General features: G+C 44.5%; 1 protein-coding gene across 2 annotated transcripts in view; it reads right to left on the reverse strand.

Annotated features, from left to right (window-relative positions):
- Positions 1-1,312: 1,312 nt before the first annotated feature.
- Positions 1,313-26,959, reverse strand: part of LOC126185814 (uncharacterized) — a 74,436-nt gene continuing 48,789 nt past the window's right edge. For both annotated transcript variants that reach the window (XM_049928161.1, XM_049928160.1), the window contains 2 exons: positions 25,555-25,699; positions 1,313-1,763 (listed from right to left, as the gene is read on the reverse strand). In XM_049928161.1, coding sequence (XP_049784118.1) covers positions 1,592-1,763; positions 25,555-25,699 — 317 coding nt within the window. In that variant the 3' untranslated portion in view covers positions 1,313-1,591. The remainder of the gene's footprint in view (positions 1,764-25,554; positions 25,700-26,959) is intronic.

Genomic DNA, 26,959 nt, shown 5'->3' on the forward strand with positions numbered 1-26,959 from the left:
TGACGTGGCTGCACGATCCGCAACAGCCATGCAGATAAGATGCCTGTCATCTCGACTGCTAGTGATACGAGGCCGTTGGGATCCAGCACGGCGTTCCGTATTACCCTCCTGAAACCACCGATTCCATATTCTGCTAACAGTCATTGGATCTCGACCAACGCGAGCAGCAATGTCGCGATACGATAAACCGCAATCGCGATAGGCTACAACCCGACCTTTATCAAATTCGGAAACGTGATGGTACGCATTTCTCCTCCTTACATGAGGCATCACAACAACGTTTCACCAGGCAACGCCGGTCAACTGCTGTTTGCGTATGAGAAATCGGCTGGAAACTTTCCTCATGTCAGCACGTTGTAGTTGTCGCCACCGGCTCCAACCTTGTGTGAACGCTCTGAAAAGCTATTCATTTGCATATCACAGCATCTTCTTCCTGTCGGCTAAATTTCGCGTCTGTAGCACGTCATCTTCGTGGTGTAGCAATTTTAATGGCCAGTTGTGTAAAACCATTTCCAAGTATTATGTGCAACAGATACCATTTTCTTTTGATGAATAACGATTACGAAAACCCAAACGTATTGTATGAGAAAATGATTAATAAAATCAATAAATTCACCTAAAATTTAGCATTTTAAACCTGAGCGGCTGTTTACAAAATTTGCAAAACATATTATAGTCTTGAAACAGACTGTCGTTCGAGCTGTGCCAAGCAAGGTGCAGTGAGGACGATCTGTGCACGCTCTTATGCGTCAAGAAAACATTATTTCATAGAGACATATTCACTATTCACAACCACAGAATTGCCTTCGCAGGGCGCTGGTTGCTCAGTCAGCCTTGTGGAGTGTGGGCCCTGTCAGCAGTAGCAGCGGGCACACGCCTACCCAGCACTACTGATGCACAGAGGACGACTCGTGTGACAGCCTTCATCTCATGACCGGTCGGTGCCCTCCAGGTGTCGTGGACGGCGCGGCCTATAGCCAACCAGTAGCTCTGCAGGCTGACCTACGAAGTCCTCTGCTTGACGGCGAACACATGCACCCAGGTGACTCGCCCTCCAGCCCAATCTGAGGTATTCGTTGTCGTGCAGATGTCGACCTGTGGTCCCCAATTAGGCGACAGGGGCCGACGGCATCAGTGTCCACTGCAGCAATTGGGCAAGCACCAACAGTGGCTCCCCCTCGTGACAGCAGATGTCGAACAGCTTCTTGGCTCCACTGGTGAAGCCTTAAGTAGGCCAGCAGGTTTAAGGCAGTCTCTGCATCCCACAGCTCACCAAGCGATAGAAAAGTACGTAAATATTCAAACACTGTAATTCAAATGACATTTTCCATCTTTTATTTTCTTGTCTTGCATTACACAGTGGAACACGTATTGATAAACTTAGAAAAAGAAAATCTGCAACTGTACTAACAACATTTTTGGCACTTCGGCGATTTGATGGTTATAAAATGAAGTAAATCTTTACTGTTAGTTCAAAGCATCACATAGGTGGAGTGTATTTTTTTGTGGGTGCCGTGGACGGAGTTTATACTCGAGCTGGTTAGTTCAGCTCACAGCAACAGAGTATTGAACAAGTGGACTCATTGGACAGCTATTTCTCGTAAGCCCCAATGAAAGCTTTACAGCTGGGGCAGTAGTGTTGCCTCACTTCATGGGTATCCTTATAGCTGCCCTCACAGTCGGGGCAACAGCAGGAGTCGATGGAGTGGTCATGATGGTCGCTTTCAAACCATAGAAACAGCATACAGCAACAGCAGCAGCACCTAAGATAAAAGAAAAATCTTAAATTGTGAGGTGAAATGTCATGAGGGATAACTCCCTGCTGTTTGTGGCATGCATTCTGGTTAAGCAGTCAGTCGCCAGGATATACAGCGATTATTACACGACAGTATTGGGGCAAGGGTGATTCTACGGCAAAGTACCGTTATCCAAGATGGCGAGATGACGTCATCCAAGATGGCAACGAACACGTCATCCAAGATGGAGGCTTTTAGCGGGAAGTTTGAATTTTGGTGGGAAGATAGGTCATTTCGGCTACCTTCTCTAACCTAACCCCCCCTCCCATCTCCACCCCCAGAAAAATGGCGGGAAGTTCAAATTCCAACAGGATAATGCATCACACTACGGTTACCTCTACTAACCTAAGAAAATCACGAGAAGATAGGTCACATAGACTACCCCCACTAACCTAAGTGTCCCGACCGCCACCTCCTCCTAGGAACTGGCACCAAGATTGAATGTTGGAGGAAAAGAAAGGTCAATTCACATATCTCTACTAAGCTAAGAAAATAGCGCGAAATATAGGACACTTGGACTACCTCCACTAACCTACATCACCTGACTGTCACCTTGTCCTAGGAACTGGCGCCAAGTTTGAATTTTGGTGGCAAAGAAAGGTCACTTGGAGTTTCTCTACCAACCTAAGAATATTGCAGGAAACAAAGCTCACCTCCACTAACCAAGTCACCCGACTGCCACCTCTTCCTAGGGATTGGTGAGAAAAGGACTCAGCCTGCACTGGGCTGCTGGAGAGAGGAAGGAGTGTACTTTATTTATTTGGAACAACTTATTTAGGGATGGAGTATATTTATCACATTGATACAGAACACACGCTCTGACATGCCACACAGCACACAGACCTGCAAACTACTCCTAAATAACTCATGTATAATGCTCTACACACGTGCTTGCTAATTGTAAACTGTCACAATAACGCATTGCATAATTTACAGACATGCAAACCACTTGTAAATAATGCAATACATTTACATTCAGAGAGCCAAACAACTCGTAAATTGTCAAAATAATAATCCATCTAAAAGACTTTGCAAACATGCTTGCTAATCGTCAACTGTCAAAATAAAAAAATGTTCAGATGTGTGCGAAAATCTTATGGGACTTAACTGCTAAGGTCATCAGTCCCTAAGCTTACACACTACTTAACCTAAATTATCCTAAGGACAAACACACACACCCATGCCCGAGGGAGGACTCGAACCTCCGCTGGGACCAGCTGCACAGTCCATATCTGCAGCACCTTAGACCCTCTTGGCTAATCCTGTGCAGCAACTGTCAAAATCATACACCAGTCTTTATTTAAACAATTAGAGGTAGTACCACCACAAGGTCCATACTCCAACTGACCTAGTACACAGTACTGCCACAAGAGGGCACTGTTGCACATTCTGTGACGTAATTAAAGATGGCAGCCATGTCGTCAGCTGATGAAACAAGTACCACTATCCAAGATGGCGACAAACAATGTGTTCACCACGAGATCTACACCTAGTAAACAGTACCACCACCAGAGAGCGCTGTCGTCCATTTCGTGATGTAATCCAAGATGGTGGGGGAGGGGGGGGGGGTGGCGGGAAAAAGGACTCTGACTGTGCTGGACATTAGTCTTTATTTTGCAGGCAGCCTCTCGACCACGAAATCTAGAGTCCAACTGACCTAGTATACAGTATTGCCCACCGGAAGGGAACTGTCATCACTCCCGTGACGTAATCCAAGATAGTGGTCTGAAGGGGGAAAATGGCGCTAAAATGATGCAGCCTGCGCTGGGCTGCTGGGAAGAGTAAGGAAGGAGTGTACTCTATTTATTTTGGAACATTTTATTTAGGGATGGAGTATATTTATCACACTGACACAAAACACTCGCCCTGATGTTCTTGGTGTCATAATACACAGTCTGCAGACCTGTAACCTACCTCTAAATAACGGTCATCAGACATGTAAACAACGCCTAATTTACCGAAATAATCTCAGCACAGACATGCAAACTACTGCTAAATAATGCAGTACACTGATGTGCAGTGCAGAAACGAAATCAACTCGTGAACTGTCCAAATAATGCATAGCACAGACTATAAATCCGCTCGCAAAATAATGCAACAGACACACAATCAACACGCACAAGCACCCCCTGCCACCCCTAGTACACTAGACCACACAGGAGACTACGGGCAGCCCCATCAAATTGACGCGCCTGTCAGCTGTCAAACCACGCAGAGTTGCCCTCAAGCATGAGGCGGTGACATCCCTTTCATACTTGATACTGGACAAATTCCTCTCAAAATGTGTTCACATAGGCACCGTTGCTGACGTGAGCTGGCAGGAGCGCAGACGCTCCAGGGGCGCGCGTGCCGTCACAGACAGACGCGACGCGCCCAGCAGACGCAGGTGACAGTTATTTCTAGTTTCAAGTATACAGTCAGTGATATACCAGTGTCATGGAACTCCAAGGCACGGTCATGCCAGTCTAATACGCGAGATGCCTCTGGGCAGCAAGTGTCTTTACCATTGATGACAGAGTAGCACAGAGTGCATCGTTACTAGCGCAACATGAGAGGTGCATCTAACCATGCTTAACTGCCCAGCGTGACTAATGCAATGCCACGAAGTGCGCGCGTGTAGCTACAAACCCTCGCAAGTGCATCTAACAAGGTTCTCAATCTTATACTGATATCACATGACTATGTAAAAATAAGAATCGAGTCGACCTCATGGAAATTGTATAGTGGCCCAGAAATAGTTAACACTCGCTTTCTTGATGGCTTAGATTGTATGCACGGAAATTCTTGCCCTAACAGAAACTGTTTACAAAAATAGCGCAGAATAACTTCGAATGCAGTCTTCCTCATGGACCTAATGTGGTATCTGGTCCATCACGTGTTACCCTTCCTGCTTTCAACACACACAAACGCTCCCTCTGCTATGTAGAGGCTCCTATATCCCAGCACAAAGGATGTGAATGAATCGAGCATTATGATTGGCTCTTATCGAATTTACCCGCCGAATTACTGATGCTGCTGGTTTGGAAGCACCATCCTCCTTTTTTCCTTCTGCAGACGAGACTTTCAGCAGTTATTTTACACAGATCGTCATATTGCACTGGCAATTAAATCTTACAAACTACCATACAAATTGTCAAATACAGAAAGACTCTTACTTGGTTACACTGCTCTCCCACTGAGGAGATGAGCTTGAATATTAGAACGTGAAACATATCTCCAACCCAGCAATATATCACCGTATACCATGTCGGTGTAATAATCATACAATTCGTATCCTGCACCAAACAACATCATACCTTTTACAGCATTCATACATATACCACGAAGATGGACAGTACAATATATATACTCCTCTCAGCACTACATATTTTCCCGCAGCCGATGATCACAAGTCATCCACCCCCCATGTGCGACTAGCACATGCACAGCGGACTGATGTCGCTCTCAGAACTGTTCTACAAATTTGGGATTGTTTCCCCTCGGCACAAACATGTTACTGTTTCTACTCCGAACCTGCTTCCTTGCTTTCTCGCTTTTCTACACACATCGCCAAATTCGGGGATTACAAGAACACATGTATTTTTTCGCTTGGTTCACCATAATATTATATCATTTTCTCGGTACTTCTCGATATCAAGCACTAGGCAGCATCCTACCGATCGCTAGTGCAACATGATTCCCAATATATAGACTGGAAATTAGTTCTTTACAAACCCAAAACCTTAGCTAGGTGGGGCACGCTATAAACCACTGAATAAATAGAAACTTGTCATGTCTGCAAAGACATTTATTCGCCCACACAAAACAAATAGAGGAAACTGATATTTCCACTGTCGAATACCGATGTTGGTGATGTAGTAGATTCCAAATCATCGCCATAATGTACAAGGTCAACTAAAATGTTTCTTATGTCTAGAGAACCGGCAGAATGTTGTAGCCTTAGGAGTGTGTGTGTTTATGTTATCTCTTAAATACCTTTCAGGTACCGATCCTAGACTCTAGAACAATACTTTAGAATTGATAGCTTGGTTGATTTACGTAAAAATGCATCGAACTCCACCTGTCTGAGGGCCCATTGTGCATAAAAATTATTCATTTCATACTCTTCTTAACCGTCTGCTGTTACATCACAACACTTTGAAATCTGTTACTATACATCGATAAGGAGTGCTAAGGTCCTCGACATGGGCGCATTTCGATAAATCTCGTGCACTTGGATGGATTAGGACTCAGAAAGCTCGATTCATTCATGAGACGTGGAGTGTAGCGGTCTTCTTGTGATCGGTTGCATATTAATTTGGTGACGCTGTTGCAGGGCGGGCTGGTCAATAACAGTGTGAGGAGGGTCTTTCATTCTCTAATTTTAACCTTAGACAGTGACGATGCTCTGTGACTCTCATACGCGGAGAGATAGATCGTAAATTAAGCACTATGCTCGAGGTGTTAGAACTATGTAGAGTGCTTTCTGGTATACTTTGATGGTTTGTGTGTTCGAGAATTAAAAGTGAATGGACATCTGTCTACATTCGCAGTGATAGTCGCAAAATAGAGAAGGGGCGGTTTTGCTATGAAACTGGCGAAACATGCTGTCACATCACTGGCCGTTGATGAAGTTACTGTAAAATTGCTAAGATTGTTTGAGCTATCAGTTGTGTTGCTTATTATTACAGTACAGTGATGGTGTCTTTTCCATCCCATCCGTGCATTGGTGCGCTGTTTGTTACCACATAATGATTGACTGACAATGCTTGTTTGAGTTGGGGTTGAGTTTTGTGGATGGGTGACAACTTCTGGGGGTTGCTATCAGCGAAACAGTGAGAAGTTTGTCTAGCGACCCATCCTCACAGGTGCAGTTAAAAGATTGTCACTTTTATACTGACGTCTCACGTCTATGTAAATCTCCCTCTGGACATCCTATAGAAATCTGCTGCAATGCATTCAGAAAATGTTTACGCAAATATCCCTGAATAACAGAATGCGTTCTTCTTAGTAATCCTAATGGGACAGCCCATCCGTCACATGTTACTCTTTCTGGAACTTGTAAAGTCCTGCTTTCAACATATGTCTCAGGAACGTTAAACATTCGCTCCTATTCTCACCGTTAAAAGCCTTCATCACATCTGTGCATGCTTGCGAAAACACCGTTAATCAAAAAAGCGTTATTGTTATTTGGAAAGAGAATTCGAAGCACTCTCCTAAAGAAGAGAAAAAAATAGCTGGAATTTTCGGTGTCCTACAGCTGCTGGTCTGGAGATGTCCTAATGCGGATGAGGGACAGCATCCCACCATAGATGGAAAGTCTGTTTCAACTTGTTTTAGAACACTTGTACAAAGAAGACATCACGTTACTCTCAGAACGTTCCATAGATACCGTTCCCCCATCTTGTTTTAACCAGCCTGTAGAGGCTCCGATGGCTTTGCATAACAAATGGAGTATTCTGATTGACTCTTACTGAATTTACCCAGCAAACTGCTGTTGCTACCGGTATGGGAGCACTGTCTGCAGTTTTCTTTCTTGAGACAAGACTTTCAGCAGCAAAACTATTTTGTGCTGATCACCATATTGCACTGGCAGTTAAAGCCTGCAAAAGTGGACTAAAGATCATTGAATATAGAAAGACACTTCCTCAATTACACTGCTCTGCTATTGTCATTTTTTTCCCAGCAAAGCATCAGAGACAGCAGTCAACTCGTGTGTACCACTATTACCTCAAAATACATACAGCAGAACGCTGCCAAAACGAAAAAAAAACGACTCTTTCTCTCGTTACCGGTGCTTCCATGTCAACGTTTTCCCGTTTTCCTTTTCCTGTCGCATACTCGTTCCCATGTACAAGAGTTGTTCTGCGCCAACAGAAAGACATGCAAGTACTTCCTCAACTTCCCGCATTTAATGTGTTTTTCGTCAATTTACGCGTATTTTCCGTACTTTTTCGTAATTCTGTCGATTTTATGTCACTTCTAACCACGCCATCATGACATCACTTTTCGTTCCGACGGAAAATACATACCATCAGGCTTATGATGTATGTCTGTGTGTTCCGACCTGTGCAAAGAAAATGGATATACCCTGTCGTAAGGGAAGATATGGATTTGACGTGGAATACTGCGATAGCCGCAAAGGGAATGAAAGATTTTGTTTTTTTACTTGGAAAATTATGTCAAGTCATATGACTGGTACAGATATTTCCGTTTCCAGAGCCACAGTCGTCTAGAGGGGGTATTTCCAATACTTCACGCGTTGTTGAAAGTCATCCGATTGAGACTGAAATCGCAATATTTAATTGTAAGTACAGCGATCAAAAATCCACTACTGGTCATTAAAATTGCTACACCATGAACAAATGCAGATGATAAACGGGTGTTAATTCGACAATTATATTATACTAGAACTGACATATGATTACATTTTCACGCGATTTGGGTGCTTACATCCTGAGAAATCAGTACCCACAACAACCACCTCTGACCGTAATAACGACCTTGATACGCCTGGGCATTGAGTCAAATAGAGTTGGATGGCGTGTACAGGTACAGCTGCCCATGCAGTTTCAACACGACACCATAGTTCATCAATAGTAGTGACTGGCGTATTGTGATGAGCCAGTTGCTCGGCCACCATTGACCAGACGTTTTCAATTGGTGAGAGATCTGGAGAATGTGCTGGCCAGGGCAGCAGTCGAACATTTTCTGTATCCAGAAAAACCCGTACGGGACCTGCAACATGCGGTCGTGCATTATCCTGCTGAAATGTAGGGTTTCGCAGGCATCGAATGAAAGGTAGAGCCACGGGTCGTAACACATCGGAAATGTAACGTCCACTGTTCAAAGTGCCGTCGGTGCGACAAGAGGTGACCGAGACGTGTAACCAATAGCACCTCATACCATCACACCTGGTGAGACGCCAGTATGTCGATGACGAATACACGCTTCCAATGTGCGTTCACCGCGATGTCACCAAACACGGTTGCGACCATCATGATGCTGTAAACAGAACCTGGATTCGTCCGAAATATGTTTTACCATTCGAGCACCCCGGTTCGTCGTTGAGTACAACATCGCAGGCGCTCCTGTCTGTGATGCAGCGTCAAGGGTAACAGCAGCCATGGTCTGCGAGCTGATAGTCCATGCTGCTGCAAACGTCGTCGAACTGTTCGTGCAGATGGTTGTTGTCTTGCAAATGTCACCATCTGTTGACTCACGGGTCGAAACGTGGCTGCACGATCCGTTACAGCCATGCAGATAAGATGCCTGTCATCTCGACTGCTAGTGATACGAGGCCGTTGGGATCCAGCACGGCGTTCCGTATTACCGTCCTGAACCCACCGATTCCGTATTCTGCTAACAGTCATTGGATCTCGACCAACGCGAGCAGAAATGTTGCGATACGATAAACCGCAATCGCGATAGGCTACAACCCGACCTTTATCAAAGTCGGAAACGTGATGGTACGCATTTTTCCTCCTTACACGAGGCATCACAACAACGTTTCACCACGCAACGCCGGTCAACTGCTGTTTGTGTATGAGAAATCGGTTGGAAACTTTCCTCATGTCAGCACGTTGTAGATGTCGCCACCGGCGCCAACCTTGTGTGAATACACTGAAAAGCTAATCATTTGCATATCACAGCATCTTCTTCCTGTCGGTTAAATTCGCGTCTGTAGCACGTCATATTCGTGGTGTAGCAATTTTAATGGCCAGTAGTGTATATTTCGTCAGTTTCCTAGGACGATTCTGTCTGGGGGTGCTAGGCATGCAGCGGCGGTGGCTGTGACGATAACTAATCACATTTCTGGATTACGGCAGGAGCAGGCCAAATGGAGAGGGCGAGTGGGGTACAGGAATGTAGCTGACCTAACCATATCGCCCTCTAGACGGCTGAATAACGAATTAATACTCAGTTTGTGTTGGAGAGCCTTCGCTGTGGCGTGTGCACTCCATGGAAATTTGAGAAGATTCAGTATGCACGTCTGTTTGCGCTAGGGCATTATTTGGTTATTTGGTTGAAGAACATCAACTGTGGTGTGTATTGTGTGCATCTAGCAGGTGAAGGACAGGTGAAAGACGCGTTTGCTGGTTCTATAGGCATGAGAAACACCTTGGTTGTCTTCGTACATTATGAGGATGGCTTGGAATCTGTTATATCACCGTCATCGGTATTCGTGAGAGGAATTATCAGTTTTCACAATTTTTTTTCACGTTTTCACGTAAAGGTCTTCGCAGAGGAGATATGTTCTCGTTCTCCATGGTTTACAACACGTCCCACCTTGCTACACCTCGCAAAGGTTTCAGGTTTCTAGAGAAATAATTTGCAGTCTGTAACTTCGCAATTATACTGTGAAAGCGATACTGCTGTGCAAGTGATATTTCTATGTGCTTGATATCGAGAAGTATCGCGTAAATGGTATGATATTGTGGTGAACTACATGAAGATACACATGTTCTTATAATCCCAGAGTCTGGAGATGCGTATAAAAAGCAAGCAAGTCAGCAGGTGGGGGTCAGAAGCAGTAACGCCTTTGTGCCAACGAGAACTGACCCAGCCTTTGTACAACAGTTCGGAGAGTGACCTTGGTCTGCTGAGGGTGCTCTGGTCATGCATAGGACATGTGTCTGTTTGGGGGCAGATGACTTGGGACCGTTGGCTGCACTGGATGACCATCCAACCTCGCGGGAAGTATATACTGCTGCGAAGAGTACATATGGTGCTTGTGCTTATGCTGTCTGTCTTCATGGTATATATACGGCTGGCTGGAGGTCGACAGTTATATGCAGGATGCAGAAATGGTGATTTGGTATGGAGCTAGATAAGAATTGTGTGTGTACTAGGCGCTTCAGTTCAGAACCCTGCGACTGCTACGGTCGCAGGTTCGAATCGTGCCTCGGGCATGGATGTCTGTGATGTCCTTAGGTTAGTCAGGTTTAAGCAGTTCTAAGTTCTAGTGGACTGATAACGTCAGAAGTTCAATAGTGCTCAGAGCCATTTGATCCATTTTTTGTGTGTACTGCATCGATATTACATGTGGTGATACCGCCAGGTTGGAGATCAGCTTCAAGCTGAAATATTCAAGCTTTCCTCGGCAGTAGCAGAGTAGTGTAATTGACGGAATGTCTTTCCATATTTAATGATCTGTAGACCACTTCTGCAGCCTTTAACTGTCAGTGCAATATGGCGATCAGCACAAAATAGTTTTGCTGCTGAAAGTCTTGTCTCAAGAAAAAAGATTGCAGACAGTGCTCCCATACTGGCAGCAGCAGCAGTAGCAGCAGTTTGGTGGGTAAATTCAGTAATAGTCTATCAGTATGATCCATTAGTTCACAAGACATTCTTTGTGCTGGGACAAAGGATCTTTCAGAGATTGGTTCAACAAGATGGGGGAAAGATACCTATGGAAAGTTCTGAGACCAACCAGATGTTCAAGTGTTCAATGACAAGTTGAAACAGACTATCTATCTCTGGTGGGATGCTGTCCCTCGTCTGCCACTGTGGCGTTAGGACATCTCCAGACCAGCACCTGTAGGACACAAAAAAGTCCAACTATTTTTTTTTTCTTTACGCATTCTGTTTGCATTATTGTCCCGATTTTTTTGGCTGTGCCTAGAGAGTGCTCTCTTTCCGAACAACAAGAATGCTTTTATGATTAACGGTGTTTTCACAAGCATACACAGACATAATGAAGTGTTTTTAACGGTAAAAACAGGAGCGAACGTTTACCGTTTCAGATATATATGTTGAAAGCAGCACTTTACAATTTCGAGGAAGAGTTACACATGGGCTGTCCCATTAGGATTGCTAGGAAGAATACATCCTGTGTTAGTCTGGGATATTTTCATAAACATTTTCTGGAAGCATTGCAATAGATTTCTATGGTGCGTCTAGAGGGAGACTTACATAGACTTGAGACGTCAGTACAACAGTGAAAACCTTTTAGCTGTGCCTGCGAGGGTGGGTCACTAGGCAAACATTCCGCTTGGCAATTAGACTGGCGCTGTACCCACAGGTAAAAAGGCGATGTGCCAGCACACCAGTGACAGTGGCTAGGTAAACAGCATGCGCTCAGAGGCGTTTCGCATGTGGGACATGTTGGACCGGCATGCGCACCCGACACATCTGGTCATCATTCCGCTAAGGATTCGAGTCCAGGATGTGAGGCGTTTACACAACGAACAATGGCTAGGGTAAACCAACCACTACCAGAATTTCCAGTAGCGACATCCAGAGTAAAATTAACCCTGCAGCCTCGGAAGTATATACACTCCTGGAAATGGAAAAAAGAACACATTGACACCGGTGTGTCAGACCCACCATACTTGCTCCGGACACTGCGAGAGGGCTGTACAAGCAATGATCACACGCACGGCACAGCGGACACACCAGGAACCGCGGTGTTGGCCGTCGAATGGCGCTAGCTGCGCAGCATTTGTGCACCGCCGCCGGCAGTGTCAGCCAGTTTGCCGTGGCATACGGAGCTCCATCGCAGTCTTTAACACTGGTAGCATGCCGCGACAGCGTGGACGTGAACCGTATGTGCAGTTGACGGACTTTGAGCGAGGGCGTATAGTGGGCATGCGGGAGGCCGGGTGGACGTACCGCCGAATTGCTCAACACGTGGGGCGTGAGGTCTCCACAGTACATCGATGTTGTCGCCAGTGGTCGGCGGAAGGTGCACGTGCCTGGGACCGGACCGCAGCGACGCACGGATGCACGCCAAGACCTTAGGATCCTACGCAGTGCCGTAGGGGACCGCCCCGCCACTTCCCAGCAAATTAGGGACACTGTTGCTCCTGGGGTATCGGCGAGGACCATTCGCAACCGTCTCCATGAAGCTGGGCTACGGTCCCGCACACCGTCAGGCCGTCTTCCGCTCACGCCCCAACATCGTGCAGCCCGCCTCCAGTGGTGTCGCGACAGGCGTGAATGGAGGGACGAATGGAGACGTGTCGTCTTCAGCGATGAGAGTCGCTTCTGCCTTGGTGCCAATGATGGTCGTATGCGTGTTTGGCGGCGTGCAGGTGAGCGCCACAATCAGGACTGCATACGACCGAGGCACACAGGGCCAACACCCGGCGTCATGGTGTGGGGAGCGATCTCCTACACTGGCCGTACACCACTGGTGATCGTCGAGGGGACACTGAATAGTGCACGGTACATCCAAACCGTCATCGAACCCATCGTTCTACCATTCCTAGACCGCAAGAGAACTTGCTGTTCCAACAGGACAATGCACGTCCGCATGTATCCCGTGCCACCCAACGTGCTCTAGAAGGTGTAAGTCAACTACCCTGGCCAGCAAGATCTCCGGATCTGTCCCCCATTGAGAATGTTTGGGACTGGATGAAGCGTCGTCTCACACGGTCTGCACGTCCAGCGCGAATGATGGTCCAACTGACGCGCCAGGTGGAAATGGCATGGCAAACCGTTCCACAGGACTACATCCAGCATCTCTACCATCGTCTCCATGGGAGAATAGCAGCCTGCATTGCTGCGAAAGGTGGATATACACTGTACTAGTGCCGACATTGTGCATGCTCTGTTGCCTGTGTCTATGTGCCTGTGGTTCTGTCAGTGTGGTCATGTGATGTATCTGACCCCAGGAATGTGTCAATAAAGTTTCCCCTTCCTGGGACAATGAATTCACGGTGTTCTTATTTCAATTTCCAGGAGTGTAGGTCCATTTAAGATTACTGCTTGAGGTATTACGTTGCCTCCAAGTTTATTTTCGAGGCTTATAATATGTTTGTAGACTGGAATGCGGTGGCGGCGTTGACGATACACACGTCGACGAGGCATAGTGCTTCAATGCTGTTGCAGACAAAGCTCCCAGCGGAACGGTTCAGCTGGCGTGCACTGCCCGCTTATATAGAGTGTGGTTGACCTTGATTACGTAATGCGCTGATAACGGACTTAGACTCTGCAGGCAGCAGCAGGCGGGAGTTATCCCGTGAGTCACCGACTCGCTAGGCGCTCAGCGGGCAGTGCAGCACTATGTTTTCGAATTTTTTTCAAACTGTTGCATCCTTGAGCCCCGGTTCGCGATGTACGTCTAGCGGTTACAGACGTCAAGGATCACATTTTATTAATAATTATAGTACAAAGCAATGTCTCCAGTTACTGTTACATTCTCAGCAAGTACAACAAGTACGGTGACGCAAGCCGCCCGACTTCGCTCGGCGCTAGGCAGGCGCACCAGGGTACGCGCGCTGCTAGTGTTACTACAGCGCGCGTTCGGCATAACACCAGCCCGCTGCTGCCTGTAGAGTCTAAGTCCGTTATCAGCGCGTTACGCAATCAAGGACCCCTGTAGGGAATAGATCTTTATTACATTTTTATATGCAATGAGTGTTTGTGCACTGCATTATTTCGGCTGCTTAAGCGTTGTTAACGTGCCTGCAGAGCGTTACACATGCATTATTTTGCCAGTTTTACGCGTAGTGAACGTGTCTGTACATCAGCGTCCCCAAATTGTATAAATAAACAATGCATGCAAAATCCAGCAGTCCAGCATAGACAGTCCTTTTCCCACCAATTCCTAGGAAGAGATGGTCGTTGGATTACTTAGTTTAGTGAAGGTAGCCCAACTGACCTTTTTTCCCGCCGTTATTTCACGTCAAAATTTTCCCACCATTTTCTTGGGGACGTGAGGGGAGGGAGTTAGGTTAGTGGAGGAGGCCCAATTGACCTTTTTTCCTGCCAATATTTGAACTTATCGCCATTACGACGTTGCTGCATCTAACACTGCCATCTTGGATCCACCATCTTGAATAAATTTGGCAGCAATGTCACGTATTTCGTCATACTACTTTCGGCTGCTTCATTATGCTCTGAGGAACATTCATATGGGCATCCATAGATCCAGTGGAGCTCATGCAAGGCACCATGATGGCCAAAGACTATCGTACACTGTTTGCAGACTACGTACACCTCTTCATTTGGATCACATTTGCCAAAGACAGTGACATTTTTCAGCAAGATAATGCGTTATGTCACAAGATCAGGAGTGTGATGGAGTGGTTCGAGGAACGCATTGGAGAGTTTCAATAGATGTGCTGACCCCCCAAATCACCCGAATTAAACCGGATCAAATACGAACACATACGAAAGGCAATTGAACGTGGGATGAGATCTTATCGCCCCCCTCACAGGAATTTACGGGAATTAGGTGAGTCTTGCGTGCAGATGTGCTGCCAGTTCTCTCCAAGGCCTCATTTCTTCCATGCCATGAAGTGACGCTGCTGTTATCCATGCAAAAGGTGGACATAATGGTTATTATGCAGGTTGTCATTATGTTCCGGCTGACCAGTGCATGTGCAAATGTGCATCAACGTCTTTTCCCAATTTTTTATTAAACGAAATAATGTACACGCAGGTAATTACAAACATATATGTCATGTAGTCGGTCTCTGGAAGAATAATACTTTGTTGAAAAACCTGAGTTTGTCTGGCTCTGGACAATATTTCCCAGTAAAGAGACATGTCTAGGAGGGTGACAAATGAAGGAAATCAACGCCTTCTATGGCGGAAGGAGGTGATAATCCCAAAGGCAGAGAAGAGGCTTTCTCTTCAGACTGAAACTGAAGTTAAAATCCATACATTGTATGGGCTGTGACAGGAACAAACGTGATGTGTGTGTGTTTCAGAAGAGTTCCAGAAGAGTCAGAGAAGTTCACCTTTGCAGGACTGACCGCTATATATCCTATAGATCTCACTACCTCAGTTGTAATCCCACTACTGCCACTGTAGTAGCTCAATTAATGCTTTGATTTGGGAAGTAGCCATGGAGCACATAATAAACAGTAATTTACCCCAAGGGTACTTAATCCTCCATAGACTCTGGGTGGCACAAACAGGCTATCTGATTCTAGGAAGCCAGCCTCACCATAGAAGGGAGAGACTGAATTCCCGAGTAGCACAGCATCCAGAATGAATCAGACGTTAGAGATAAGCCCAAAAAGGGATCTTTAAATTAAAAACCATTTACATACCATGACGAAAGCTAGCAAACTAAAACAAGTCCTCGACATAACTCTTAAAATTTACAGGCCTACATCACATATAAGATGGCCCTCATCCAGTTCCACAGGACAAGAAATAATATGAAATTCAACAGAAGTTGTGAACAATAGCAAGTGCTTTGAAATTACATTAATGTTGTGATTTTCAAGCAGAACAAGAATCCAAGTTAACAGCACAACGATCTTGGTTAAATAATGAAATCTGGCAGCAATATGCAAAAAAACTTGAGCTAAACAAAAACCTGTTACGTTCGTACCTGTAGGTAGAGATTTACCTGAATAATCCTGTGACAGATGACAGATAAAGGAGAACAGATAGCTAAGAAAGTATCGACAGAACAACTGAATACACGAAAGACAGAATTAAATACAGTCATGAGGAAACAACTGCAGGAGAAAACACACACATACATACACACACTACAATCACAAATACAACATTAATGAGACTGAATTAAAAAATGCAGACATCAGGACATCATAATGGAAAAAGAACATATTGTAGCACAAGGAGATAAAACTAGGATTAATGCAAACTGATAACAAAACAAGTAAACGGTATCATCAAAAAACAAGGAAAACCCACAGAAACAAAAAGAAAGATAACAAAGAAGCACTCACATTTAAGTCAATAAATGAAAACAATCAGGATATAGGAACATTTCCTACAAAAGTAATACCGTAGTGCTCATGGATAAACAGGAATACATGAATAATAAAAAGAGATATTACAAAAATAGTACTGGGGAACGAAAATTTGATTGAAATCTTGAAACAAGAATGAAAAACATATTGAAAGATGTCAAAAACATACAATAACTTCGTATAATAACTTCGTACAAAAAGTTCATGAGCACCAGTACTGAGAACCAGCCAGAAAATACGTAAAGATGATATTCGTGGGAGATCTGTTATAATTTCAAGAGTATTCCCACGTTTTGCACTACAGAATTTGCACAAATGTACTTAACTACAAAACTAAATACCATGTACCATCCTGGAAACACAATGGACAATATAATTCTTTGACCTCAAAATCACATAATATAACAGCAGACACAGCTTCAAAAAGGATGCAAACTGGGCAGAATACCTCTAAGCAAAAAGAACAATCAAGAACAACTAATTATATTCATCACCATAGCACGAAACAATGGATACAACAGCAACATGGTAGACAAACTATGTAATGCCATTAAAGAAGACAGCAGAACTGAAAACAGTCCAGATATGCCAAGACATAACAATAACACAATGCACTTTCACGCCAGATAACAGATCCCTCAACACAAAAGACACATACCACAACCATCTCAGTCTGAAGATTATTAGCATCTTCAAAAAACATTGAATTAACCCATCCGTAGAGATAAAAACAACAATACAGAAGAAAGTAAACACTCTGAAAACAGAGAAAGATAAATGCAACAGTTCAGAACTATATGAATTAATATGTAACAGCTGCAACTCTAAATATATTGGGCTGCACAAAGAACATACAAGGGCACTGAAGCCAAATGTTGCCATTCCACATATTCAGAGCATCTAATAAAGGAAAATAACCATCACACTGGGATAAAAGAGTCATTGCAATCTTATGGTATAATGGAGGGAGGGAGGGAGGGAGAGAGAGAGAGGGAGAGAGAGAGAGAGAGGGAGAGAGAGAGATGGAGGGAGCGCATACAGGACAATAAATTGAGGCATGAATAGGACATAAACAAATGTAACTATAAAAAACATAGCCATAGAGTAGCAAACAGAAATAGATCTAACTGAGCTACTAAGACTCACTACATATCTCATATCAAAAATGTATATGTAAATTATTTTCTTTGTATTGTAGACCACTGAAGATGCAAAGCATTCATAGCTGAAAAATGATTGGTACACACAAATAGAATTTTTTATATCGATGTGGCAAAGCTGGACAGCATAAACGAGTATGAAATTGGTGTCCTGACATTGCCAGAAACAAGATTCACGGATGGGAACACACTGGAGTCAGAAAAATGTGCAATATTAAAGGTAACACATATTATAGGGTTAAGCTACAGGCTTTTATATCTGGCACAGCACTTTTGGTAGACATATACAGCTTGGCTTGTGTTACTGAGTGGGAGGGCGAGAAGGAGATGACGATGAAGATAGGAGACAAAACCGATACAGAGATAACTGCAAATGCACCCACAAACAATAAAAGCAGAACAGACAAAGCGGAAACGAACCAATTTTGGAACACGCTAGATTATATACTGACAGAAGGAGATAAAACAGCAGTAACTGTTCTCTTGGGTGATGTCGGTACACACTTGGCTACAGAGAAGAGGTTCAGAGGCCCTGAAGTAGAATACATCACGCAGTGGAAGTCAGGTTAGTAGGGCTGTGCAAAAGGCACATGATGTGTGTGGTTCTTGAACAGAGTATTCACTATTAGTAGCTGAAATTTATTGCAGAACTCTGTTAGTATTTCTCCTCTCTCAATCGTACTAGCAAGCCCATGTTCTCCCGTAACCTTTTCTTCTACTCCTTCCCTTACAACCGCATTCCAGTCCCCTGTGTCGATTACATTTTCATCTCCCTTTACCTACTGAATTACCCGTTCAATATTGTCATATACAGGGCTATTACAAATGATTGAAGCGATTTCATAAATTCACTGTAGCTCCATTCAGTGACATATGGTCACGACACACTACAGATACGTAGAAAAACTCATAAAGTTTTGTTCGGCTGAAGCCGCACTTCAGGTTTCTGCCGTCAGAGCGCTCGAGAGCGCAGTGAGACAAAATCGCGACAGGAGCCGAGAAAGCGTATGTCGTGCTTGAAATGCACTCACATCAGTCAGTCATAACAGCGCAACGACACTTCAGGACGAAGTTCAACAAAGGTTCACCAACTGCTAACTCCATTCGGTGATGGTATGCGCAGTTTAAAGCTTCTGGATGCCTCTGTAAGGGGAAATCAACGGGTCGGCCTGCAGTGAGCGAAGAAACGGTTGAACGCGTGCGGGCAAGTTTCACGCGTAGCCCGCGGAAAATTGGCTCATTCCACAACTGGAGACCGACAGCGCCGACTTCATCTTTCAACAGGATGGTGCTCCACCGCACTTCCATCATGATGTTTGGCATTTCTTAAACAGGAGATTGGAAAACCGATGGATCGGTCGTGGTGGAGATCATGATCAGCAATTCATGTCATGGCCTCCACGCTCTCCCGACTTAACCCCACGCGATTTCTTTCTGTGGGGTTATGTGAAAGATTCAGTGTTTAAACCTCCTCTACCAAGAAACGTGCCTGAACTGCGAGCTCGCATCAACGATGCTTTCGAACTCATTGATGGGGACATGCTGCGCCGAGTGTGGGAGGAACTTGATTATCGGCTTGATGTCTGCCGAATCACTAAAGGATCACATACCGAACATTTGTGAATGTCAAAAAAAACTTTTTCAGTTTTTGTATGTGTGTGCAAAGCGTTTTGAAAATATCTCAAATAATAAAGTTATTGTAGAGCTGTGAAATCGCTTCAATCATTTGTAATAACCCTGTATATCCTCTACCTCCTCATCCTCCGCTCAAACTTTTGTTGTTGGTGTTGGTTCGCTATCGATGCTGATAAGAACAACCGTATCACTGAACTGTGCACAGTAACTCACTCTCTGTCCTATCTTCCTATTCACAACGAATCCTACTTTCGTTATACCATTTTCAGCTATTGTTGATTTTATCTCATACTCATCTGCACAGGAATCCTTGTCTTCTTTCCATTTAACGTCGCTGTCGCCTACTATATCTAGCATTCCCTGTTTCAGATGTTATAGCTTCCCTATCCCGTTCTAACTTCTGACGTTCCATAGCCGACACGTAGAACGTTATCCTTTCGTTGGTTACTCAGTCTTTTTCTTGTGGTCGCCTCCCCCTTGGCAGTTCCCTCCCGGAGAAGCGAAAGGGGGCTATTCCGGAATCATTTGCCAATGTAAAGATTATCATGACATCTTTCTCAGTTACAGACCACAAGTCCTGCGGATGCACATTATGTGTCTTTAATTCAGTGGTTTCCATTGCTTTCTTCATCCTCACGAGTTGACCATTGCTGATACTTCCACCTTTAGGTGCAGTTTCCTACCCCAAGGATAGCTGAGTGTCCTCAACCTCTGTCCGCCGTCTCTGACAAGGCCGTTGGCGGGATGAGGGTGAATTCTTAAGCCGACACTCTTCTGCCATTACTGATGAATTTTATTCAAATTTTAAGCACAGGGAGTTCGAACACTCGACCAAGCTCATTTTGATTTTTAACGAAAGATTGTATCCGTAGGCCACGCGTACCTCATAATGTTTGTTGTAACGAACAGACCTGGAATGAGGTAATTTGTTATAAACACATAGAGATAACCTCTCCCTATGCTCCAGAGTGTCTCCGGTTATAAAATAGGAAAAATGGCGGAAATTACTTAAAACTGGGGAAACTACAAAAAATATGGGAAAAATACACAAAAATGAGAGTACTTACAGACCTGTCTGGGCCTGGACGTGGTCTCTGGTGGTGTCATGTAATATTGGTATTTACAAATACGGCCGTGTTGTGTCTTATTAAAGGCGTGTTGTAGTTAATTTCGGCCGTGAGCCAGTATCAAGCACATTTCCTGTGTCGTGGTTCAAATGGCTCTGAGCACTATGGGACGTAACGTCTGAGGCCATCAGTCCTCTAGAACTTAGAACTACTTGAACCTAACTAGCCTAAGGACATCACACACATCCATGCCCGAGGCAGGATTCGAACCTGCGACCGTAGCAATCGCGCGGTGCCAGACTGTAGTGCCTAGAACCGCTCGGCCACCACGGCCGGCCCTGTGTCATGTATCGTGCTCATCATATTTTTTTATCTAACATACATAAAATCAGAAGTCGTACTCCATCGTAGCATGCCCTACGTGCAGCAGCCTGACGTAAAAGAACGTGACGAGCAAGATATGTAATACAGAAAATGAGCTTGATAACGGCACACGGCCGAAATTACCTACCAGCATGGGTTTGATAAAGTACAATACAACGTACAAGGTAGTCTTTTATTAACGTAATTTGTTGTTAACAAATAGATACAGCCTGATCCCCTAGCTATGATATCCAGCTGCAGAGTAACCCCTATCACACATATGTCCCAGTTACAAAAGATAAAGATGTGGAGGGTATTCATGATCCTAACTGGTCCAGAGGGGAGGAGAGGCGGATGCCAACATTTTTATGTTACGTGATCATGGATATAAGTAGCACAATTGCCTGAGTGGTTCCCCTGGGTAACCTTGATCAGTTTCCGGTGATTGCCTGGGGGAAAGCGAGTGGGGGAAGCAAGGAGCCTAAATGTGTAACCCGATACTGGATTTCTGACATGACACCGGATGCGATAAGGTCGTTATCAGGGCCCGTATATACCCCCCCTTCCCTACTGTGGGAGACTTAAGTACAGAGGAACGGTGAGACTCTTCTGAAATTCGCTAAAGATGTGGATACTGCGATAATGAATAGCTCAGTAATCAGTGAACTTGAAGAAGAGTGAGCGACTCTAAAAAGGGCAATCACAGATTATGGGCAGTCTTATATCGGTACAAGAAAGGTAACTGCGAAGAAACCTTAGGTAACGGAAGAAATACTCCAAATGATCGTCGAAAATGATCAGGGCAAGATAGGAATACAGCAACATCAATTCCCTAAGAATGAAATAAATAAGAAGTTCAGGGCAGCAAAGGCGAAATAGTTGCAGGGAAAACGTGAAGAAATCGAAAAAGAAATGACCGTTGGGAGGAATGACTCAGCACATACAAAAGCAAAACAGTCTTCGGTGAAACTAAAAACTAGATCGCTAATGAAATGGGAGTTCCACTGTTAAACGCAAAGGAGAGAGCAGATAGGTGCAAAGAGTACATTAAAGGCCTCGTCTGATGACTGTGATAGGAAAAGAAATTGCACTCGTTAAAGAAGACATAGGGCATGCAGTACTAGAATTTAAATGTCTCTGGAAGACATGAGAAAGCAGAATGGATAGATGATGTCCCATCGTAATTTCTAAAATCATGGGAGGAAATGATAGCCTAACGACTTGATCTACAGAATATAAGAGACAGACTTTCGGAAAAATATCAGGCACACAATTTCGAACATACCAAGGGCAAATAGACTTGCGAACTATCACACAATCAGCTTAAAAACTCATGCATTTTAAATGTTGACGAGAAATGTACACAAAAATGGAAAAGAAAATCGAGGGCCTGTTAGATGATGATTACAATGGCTTTAGTAAAGGTAAAGGCGCCAGAGAGGCAGTGAAGTGAAAATTGTGGTGTCACCGCCAGACACCACACTAGCTAGGTGGTAGCTTTAAATCGGCCGCGGTCCATTAGTACATGTCGGACCCGCGTGTCGCCACTGTCAGTAATTGCAGACCGAGCGCCACCACACGGCAGGTCTAGAGAGACGTACTAGGACTCGTCCCAGTTGTACGACGACTTTGCTAGCGACTACACTGACGAAGCCTTTCTCTCATTAGCCGAGAGATAGTTAGAATAGCCTTCAGCTAAGTCCATGGCTACGACCTAGCAAGGCGCCATTAACCATTTCTAGAGAGAGTCTCACTTGTATCGTCCAGAATGCTGTATACAAATGATGGATTAAAGTTAAGTATTCCTGCAGCTACGTACTTTTCTTTATAGCATTCATTACGTATCCTGTTTCAGACCTAACGCCAGCCGGCTTGTGTAAACGCGTGCCTTTCGGTTACCCGTCACTGTGGACTGGCTGTCTTGTCAGTCCACAACAAAAATGAAGAATAATTACAAGAAATGTTGAATGGAATGAACAGTCTAATGAGTACAAAATGTGGGTGGAGGGTAAATCAAAGAAAGACGAAAGTAATGAGAAGTTGAGAAACGAGAACAGTAAGACCAACATTAGTGATCGTGAAGTCGACGACAGTGGGGGAATTCTTCTACCTTGGAAGCAAAACAGGCCATTACGGACGAAGCGAGGATGACATAAAAGCAGACTAGAACAGGCAATGAGGCCATTTATGGCCAAGAGAACTTCACTGGTATCAAACATAGGTCATAGTTTTAGGAAGAAATTTCTGTGAATCTATGTTTGGAGCAGAGAATTTTATGGTAGTGAATCGTGGACAGTGGGAACACGAGAGAATCGACGCGTTTGAGATGTGGTGCTCCAGAAGATATTGAAAATCAGGTGAACTTACAAGATGAGGAATGGAGAGGTTCTCCACAGAATCAACGAAGAAAGTAACTGAGCCGTGGTAAAAGTTGCTGTTTTGGAGAGAGCGCCGCAGCGCGTTGTGTGAAGCAGTCGCCCTCTATTCCTGGCGGTGGCGCCGCTGTGGCAATCGAAGCTTTGGTGTCTTCCTCTGGTGGGAAAGGGGAAAGGTTGCCTGTTCACATGCATTTAAGGGGCGCTATGAGCTCGCCAGTTGGTCAGTCTGGGTGAGTCTGGAGTCAGTCTGGGGTCAGTCTCTCGTCCTCAGCTTGCTAGTCTATCTCTCGTCCGAATTTGTGGCGCAGTGAGAGAACAAGTCGTCGCCCTGTCGGGGCTGAGTTCCTGCATCTGAGTCTGCGCGTTAGGCCGCCAGTCTGCTCGAGTTGCTCAGGCAACGATCATTGGCGGTTGGATGGATCGGTTGGTCGGTCGCGCACTGAGACACAAGATGAATTGTCCGCCTTGAGCGTCGGTGCGAGCTGCGACGCCGCGAGACGGGAGATCGGCGCGCATTCCTGCGTCCGTTGAAGCGGCTGGCAGCGGACGGTTCGGGAGAGCGTTTTGGGAGTGCTGCGCCAGGTCTTCGCCAGAAATCGCCGTTTGTTAGAAGTTAAGCGATTGGTGATATGTTGTTTCATTTACTTGTTAAATTCAACTTGTTTTCTTGGTGAGTTCACCAGCCGCTTTGTTTTGGGGTCGTCCCACCATTCTTCTCCGTTTGCCCACCCACGGGAAGGTGGCTATTTATGAATTGGGTGGTCCGTTTTTTCCCTTGTGGAGTAGGGATGGGTTAGAACAACCTGCGGTTCGGTTGTTCGGTAATCTCCCCATCAATCTGCCGTACGTTAATAGCTGCTTCTGCCATGTTTGTCGGGTTCGGTGTGTTAACGAATTTATTGCTTCAAGTGCAACGGCCTAATTCCTGAAATATACTTGATCTTGCGTATCATCTTGAGAGGGGGTATATGTGTTCTGTAGAGCATGTTTGGCTAACCTTGTATAATTTTATTTAAGATTGCATTTCATGGGCTTTTTTTTAAATGGTCATTTTAGTATATAAAGTTGCCACCCTTCCACCGTAAGACTTTTCTTACAAGTTAAAATCAAGTTGCACCTTCGGTGGAAAGTTAATCTTTTAATCCTACGGGGTGCATAGTTTGCTTGCTTGTGTGAATTTTTAAAACTTTTACTTTAAGGTAATCTGGTGTGTTGCAGATTTGCACCTGCGTAGTCTTGTTGTTGTCAGCGGTCGTGACTACGGCCGTGTCAAAATGGAGTGGCAAGGTTCTCAGCCCAAAAGCTCATACACTCAAAAATTTGTTTCTTTCTGCCTCTGAATAACTTGTAAGTTGATATTTAGAGAGTGCTTTCTGCTTATAATTTTAAATCTGTTTCTAAAAAAAAAGCAATTTCATTTTGATTTCATCAGTTACTCCCTGGCAACTACTTCCACGCTCACATAGTGTGATTAAATGTGTTAATGTTGTTGATGAATCGCTAGTAAATAAAGTAAATTCTTAAGAGAAAGTTTCGAAAGTAAATTCACGGTTCAAGAACATATGGAAAACATGGACAAGAAAAAAGGACAGGTTGATAGGACATGTCAGGGAATAATTTCTATGGTACTAGAGAGAACTGTAGAGAGTAAAAATTGTAGTGGAGGCCAGAGATTGGGATACATCCAGAAAATAACTGAGGACTCACGGTGCAGGTACTCCTCTGAGATGAAAAGGTTAACGCAGGGGAGGAATTCACTGTGGGTCGCCACTCCTCAGAAGACTGATAACTAAAAAAAAAATTAATTATGTAGCACGCTCAAATGAAAGAGGAGTCGCTAGATATGCTCAAGTAGTCAACATTGTAGTAGTTATGTACTGCAGTTCATACTTATTTTCTGGTGTTTTTATGACGTCCAACGCATCTAAGGCAGCATCTAGCTTTTTAATTAGTATTGCGATGTCTTCGTGTTGTCTGTGTCCTGAGAAAGCAGAAACAAAGAAGGGGGAGGCCAGTGCCGCAATGTATCGGTTATTTTAGGGTGATGTCAAGGAAACCGCCGAGCTTAAGATAATGACTATAGTAAAGTATAGGATAGGTTCTATGGCTGTTGCTCGTGATGACGTCATGAAAAACTGGGGAGCAGTTTCAAAATTTGTTACACCAATACGGTCACCAAAAGATATTAAAGTTTTAATTAATGCCGTAGAAGTAGGGGGCCCCAAACAGTAAAAGGCATCACGGCAAGAAATAAAGTACTAACGAGAAGCTATTGGTAATTGAGTACAGTTGATCTTGTTGACAGAAACAGATGCAAACTCAGTATTACATTACTCAGTAGGTAGAAGATACGGAATACTCTAGATAGAAATGTCGAGAATGGATGTTGAAATGGGAGCGTTTAGATCCAGCGTTGCACTTAGACCACACAGTAACTGAATCACGTCTACATCTACAACTAATTTACATGTTAATGAGATTTAAATCATACTCACGAAATGAGATCGCATAGGATAGGAAGTACGTTTAGCTCGGATGTTGTTTTGACCTCCACGTCTGTCTGGATGGTTTGGTAACACGCTGGACATACGACGGTGCACGACTCAGGCCCCAGCGCCAGTGGCACCTTCATCATGCCGCCTGCACAGGGAATACAGAACAGTCACTCTGTGGTCTCCCAAAACTGACATAAAAGGTAGTCCAAGGGCATAGTAAACATAATTTCATCCTACACTCATGCTCATAAATCAAGGATAATGCTGATATATGGTCAAACAAAGATCTGGTGGGCGGTTTGCGGGTTAAAACACCTCGGGGTATGACTATGCGGTGCATCTGACCTGTGGTCGTCGCACGGTGGCGCTGGCAGCGGTCCACATACACAGAGGTGTGTTGGTGCATGTCAGAGAACGTTGCAGCGAGTAAGTGTGCAGACGTTTTCAGACGTGCTAATGGTGACTATGTTGAAAATGGCTCAAAGAACACATATTGATGGCGTTTTGACGGGTAGAATACTACGGCGACTGGAGGCTGGTCAAACATAGCAGGTCGTAGCAAGGGCCCTCCGTGTGCCACAAAGTGTGATCTCAAGATTATGGCAACGGTTGCAGCAGACAGGAAACGTGTACTGGCGCTACAGTATAGGACGTTCACAGTGTACATCACCACAAGAAGACCGATATCTCACCATCAGTGAGCGCGGACGGCCATAGAGCAGTGCAGGTAGCCTTGCTCGGAACCTTAACGCAGCCACTGGAAGCGTTGTCTCCGGACACACAGTCTGCAGACGACTGAACAGACATGGTTTATTTGCCCGCGAAAGGCAAGGGCCCGAAATCGAGTATCGGTCCGGCACACAGTTTTAAACTGCCAGGAAGTTTAATATCAGCGCACACTCCGCTGCAGAGTGAAAATTTCACTCTGAAGATTAGTATCAATTGTATAAAGTATCTCATACTATGACAGACTATAAAAATAAGATGAAAAGACGCTAGATAGATGCGTAAGAAAGTGAAGAAATGCCAGTTTGAGTTTGTAGGCAAATGGTGAATATGATGTCTGGGAATAAAAATCTACAGCACACGAAGTTCGTCATCTCAGTTACTGCTCATTGAAAGTCTTTACATTGAGGGGACCAAGGCTTTGAATTATAAGGGCACAGGTCATCACATATACGAATCTCGCAACACGTACATTATTCACCAGAGCCGACGGCTTTGAGTGGTAGTCAAAGAATTACAGTTCTTGTGATAATCCAAAGTAATTCAGAACGAAAGATATGCATGACACAGAATTTTTAACATAATGTGACAATTGCATTGGAAATGAGTAATGTGCATCTTTTTACGTTAGAATACCAAACAGACTTGGCCTAATACCGACAAATACAGAGTTGTTCAG

This window comes from Schistocerca cancellata, chromosome 1, assembly GCF_023864275.1.
Source record: "Schistocerca cancellata isolate TAMUIC-IGC-003103 chromosome 1, iqSchCanc2.1, whole genome shotgun sequence".
Taxonomy (NCBI): Eukaryota; Metazoa; Arthropoda; class Insecta; order Orthoptera; family Acrididae; genus Schistocerca; species Schistocerca cancellata.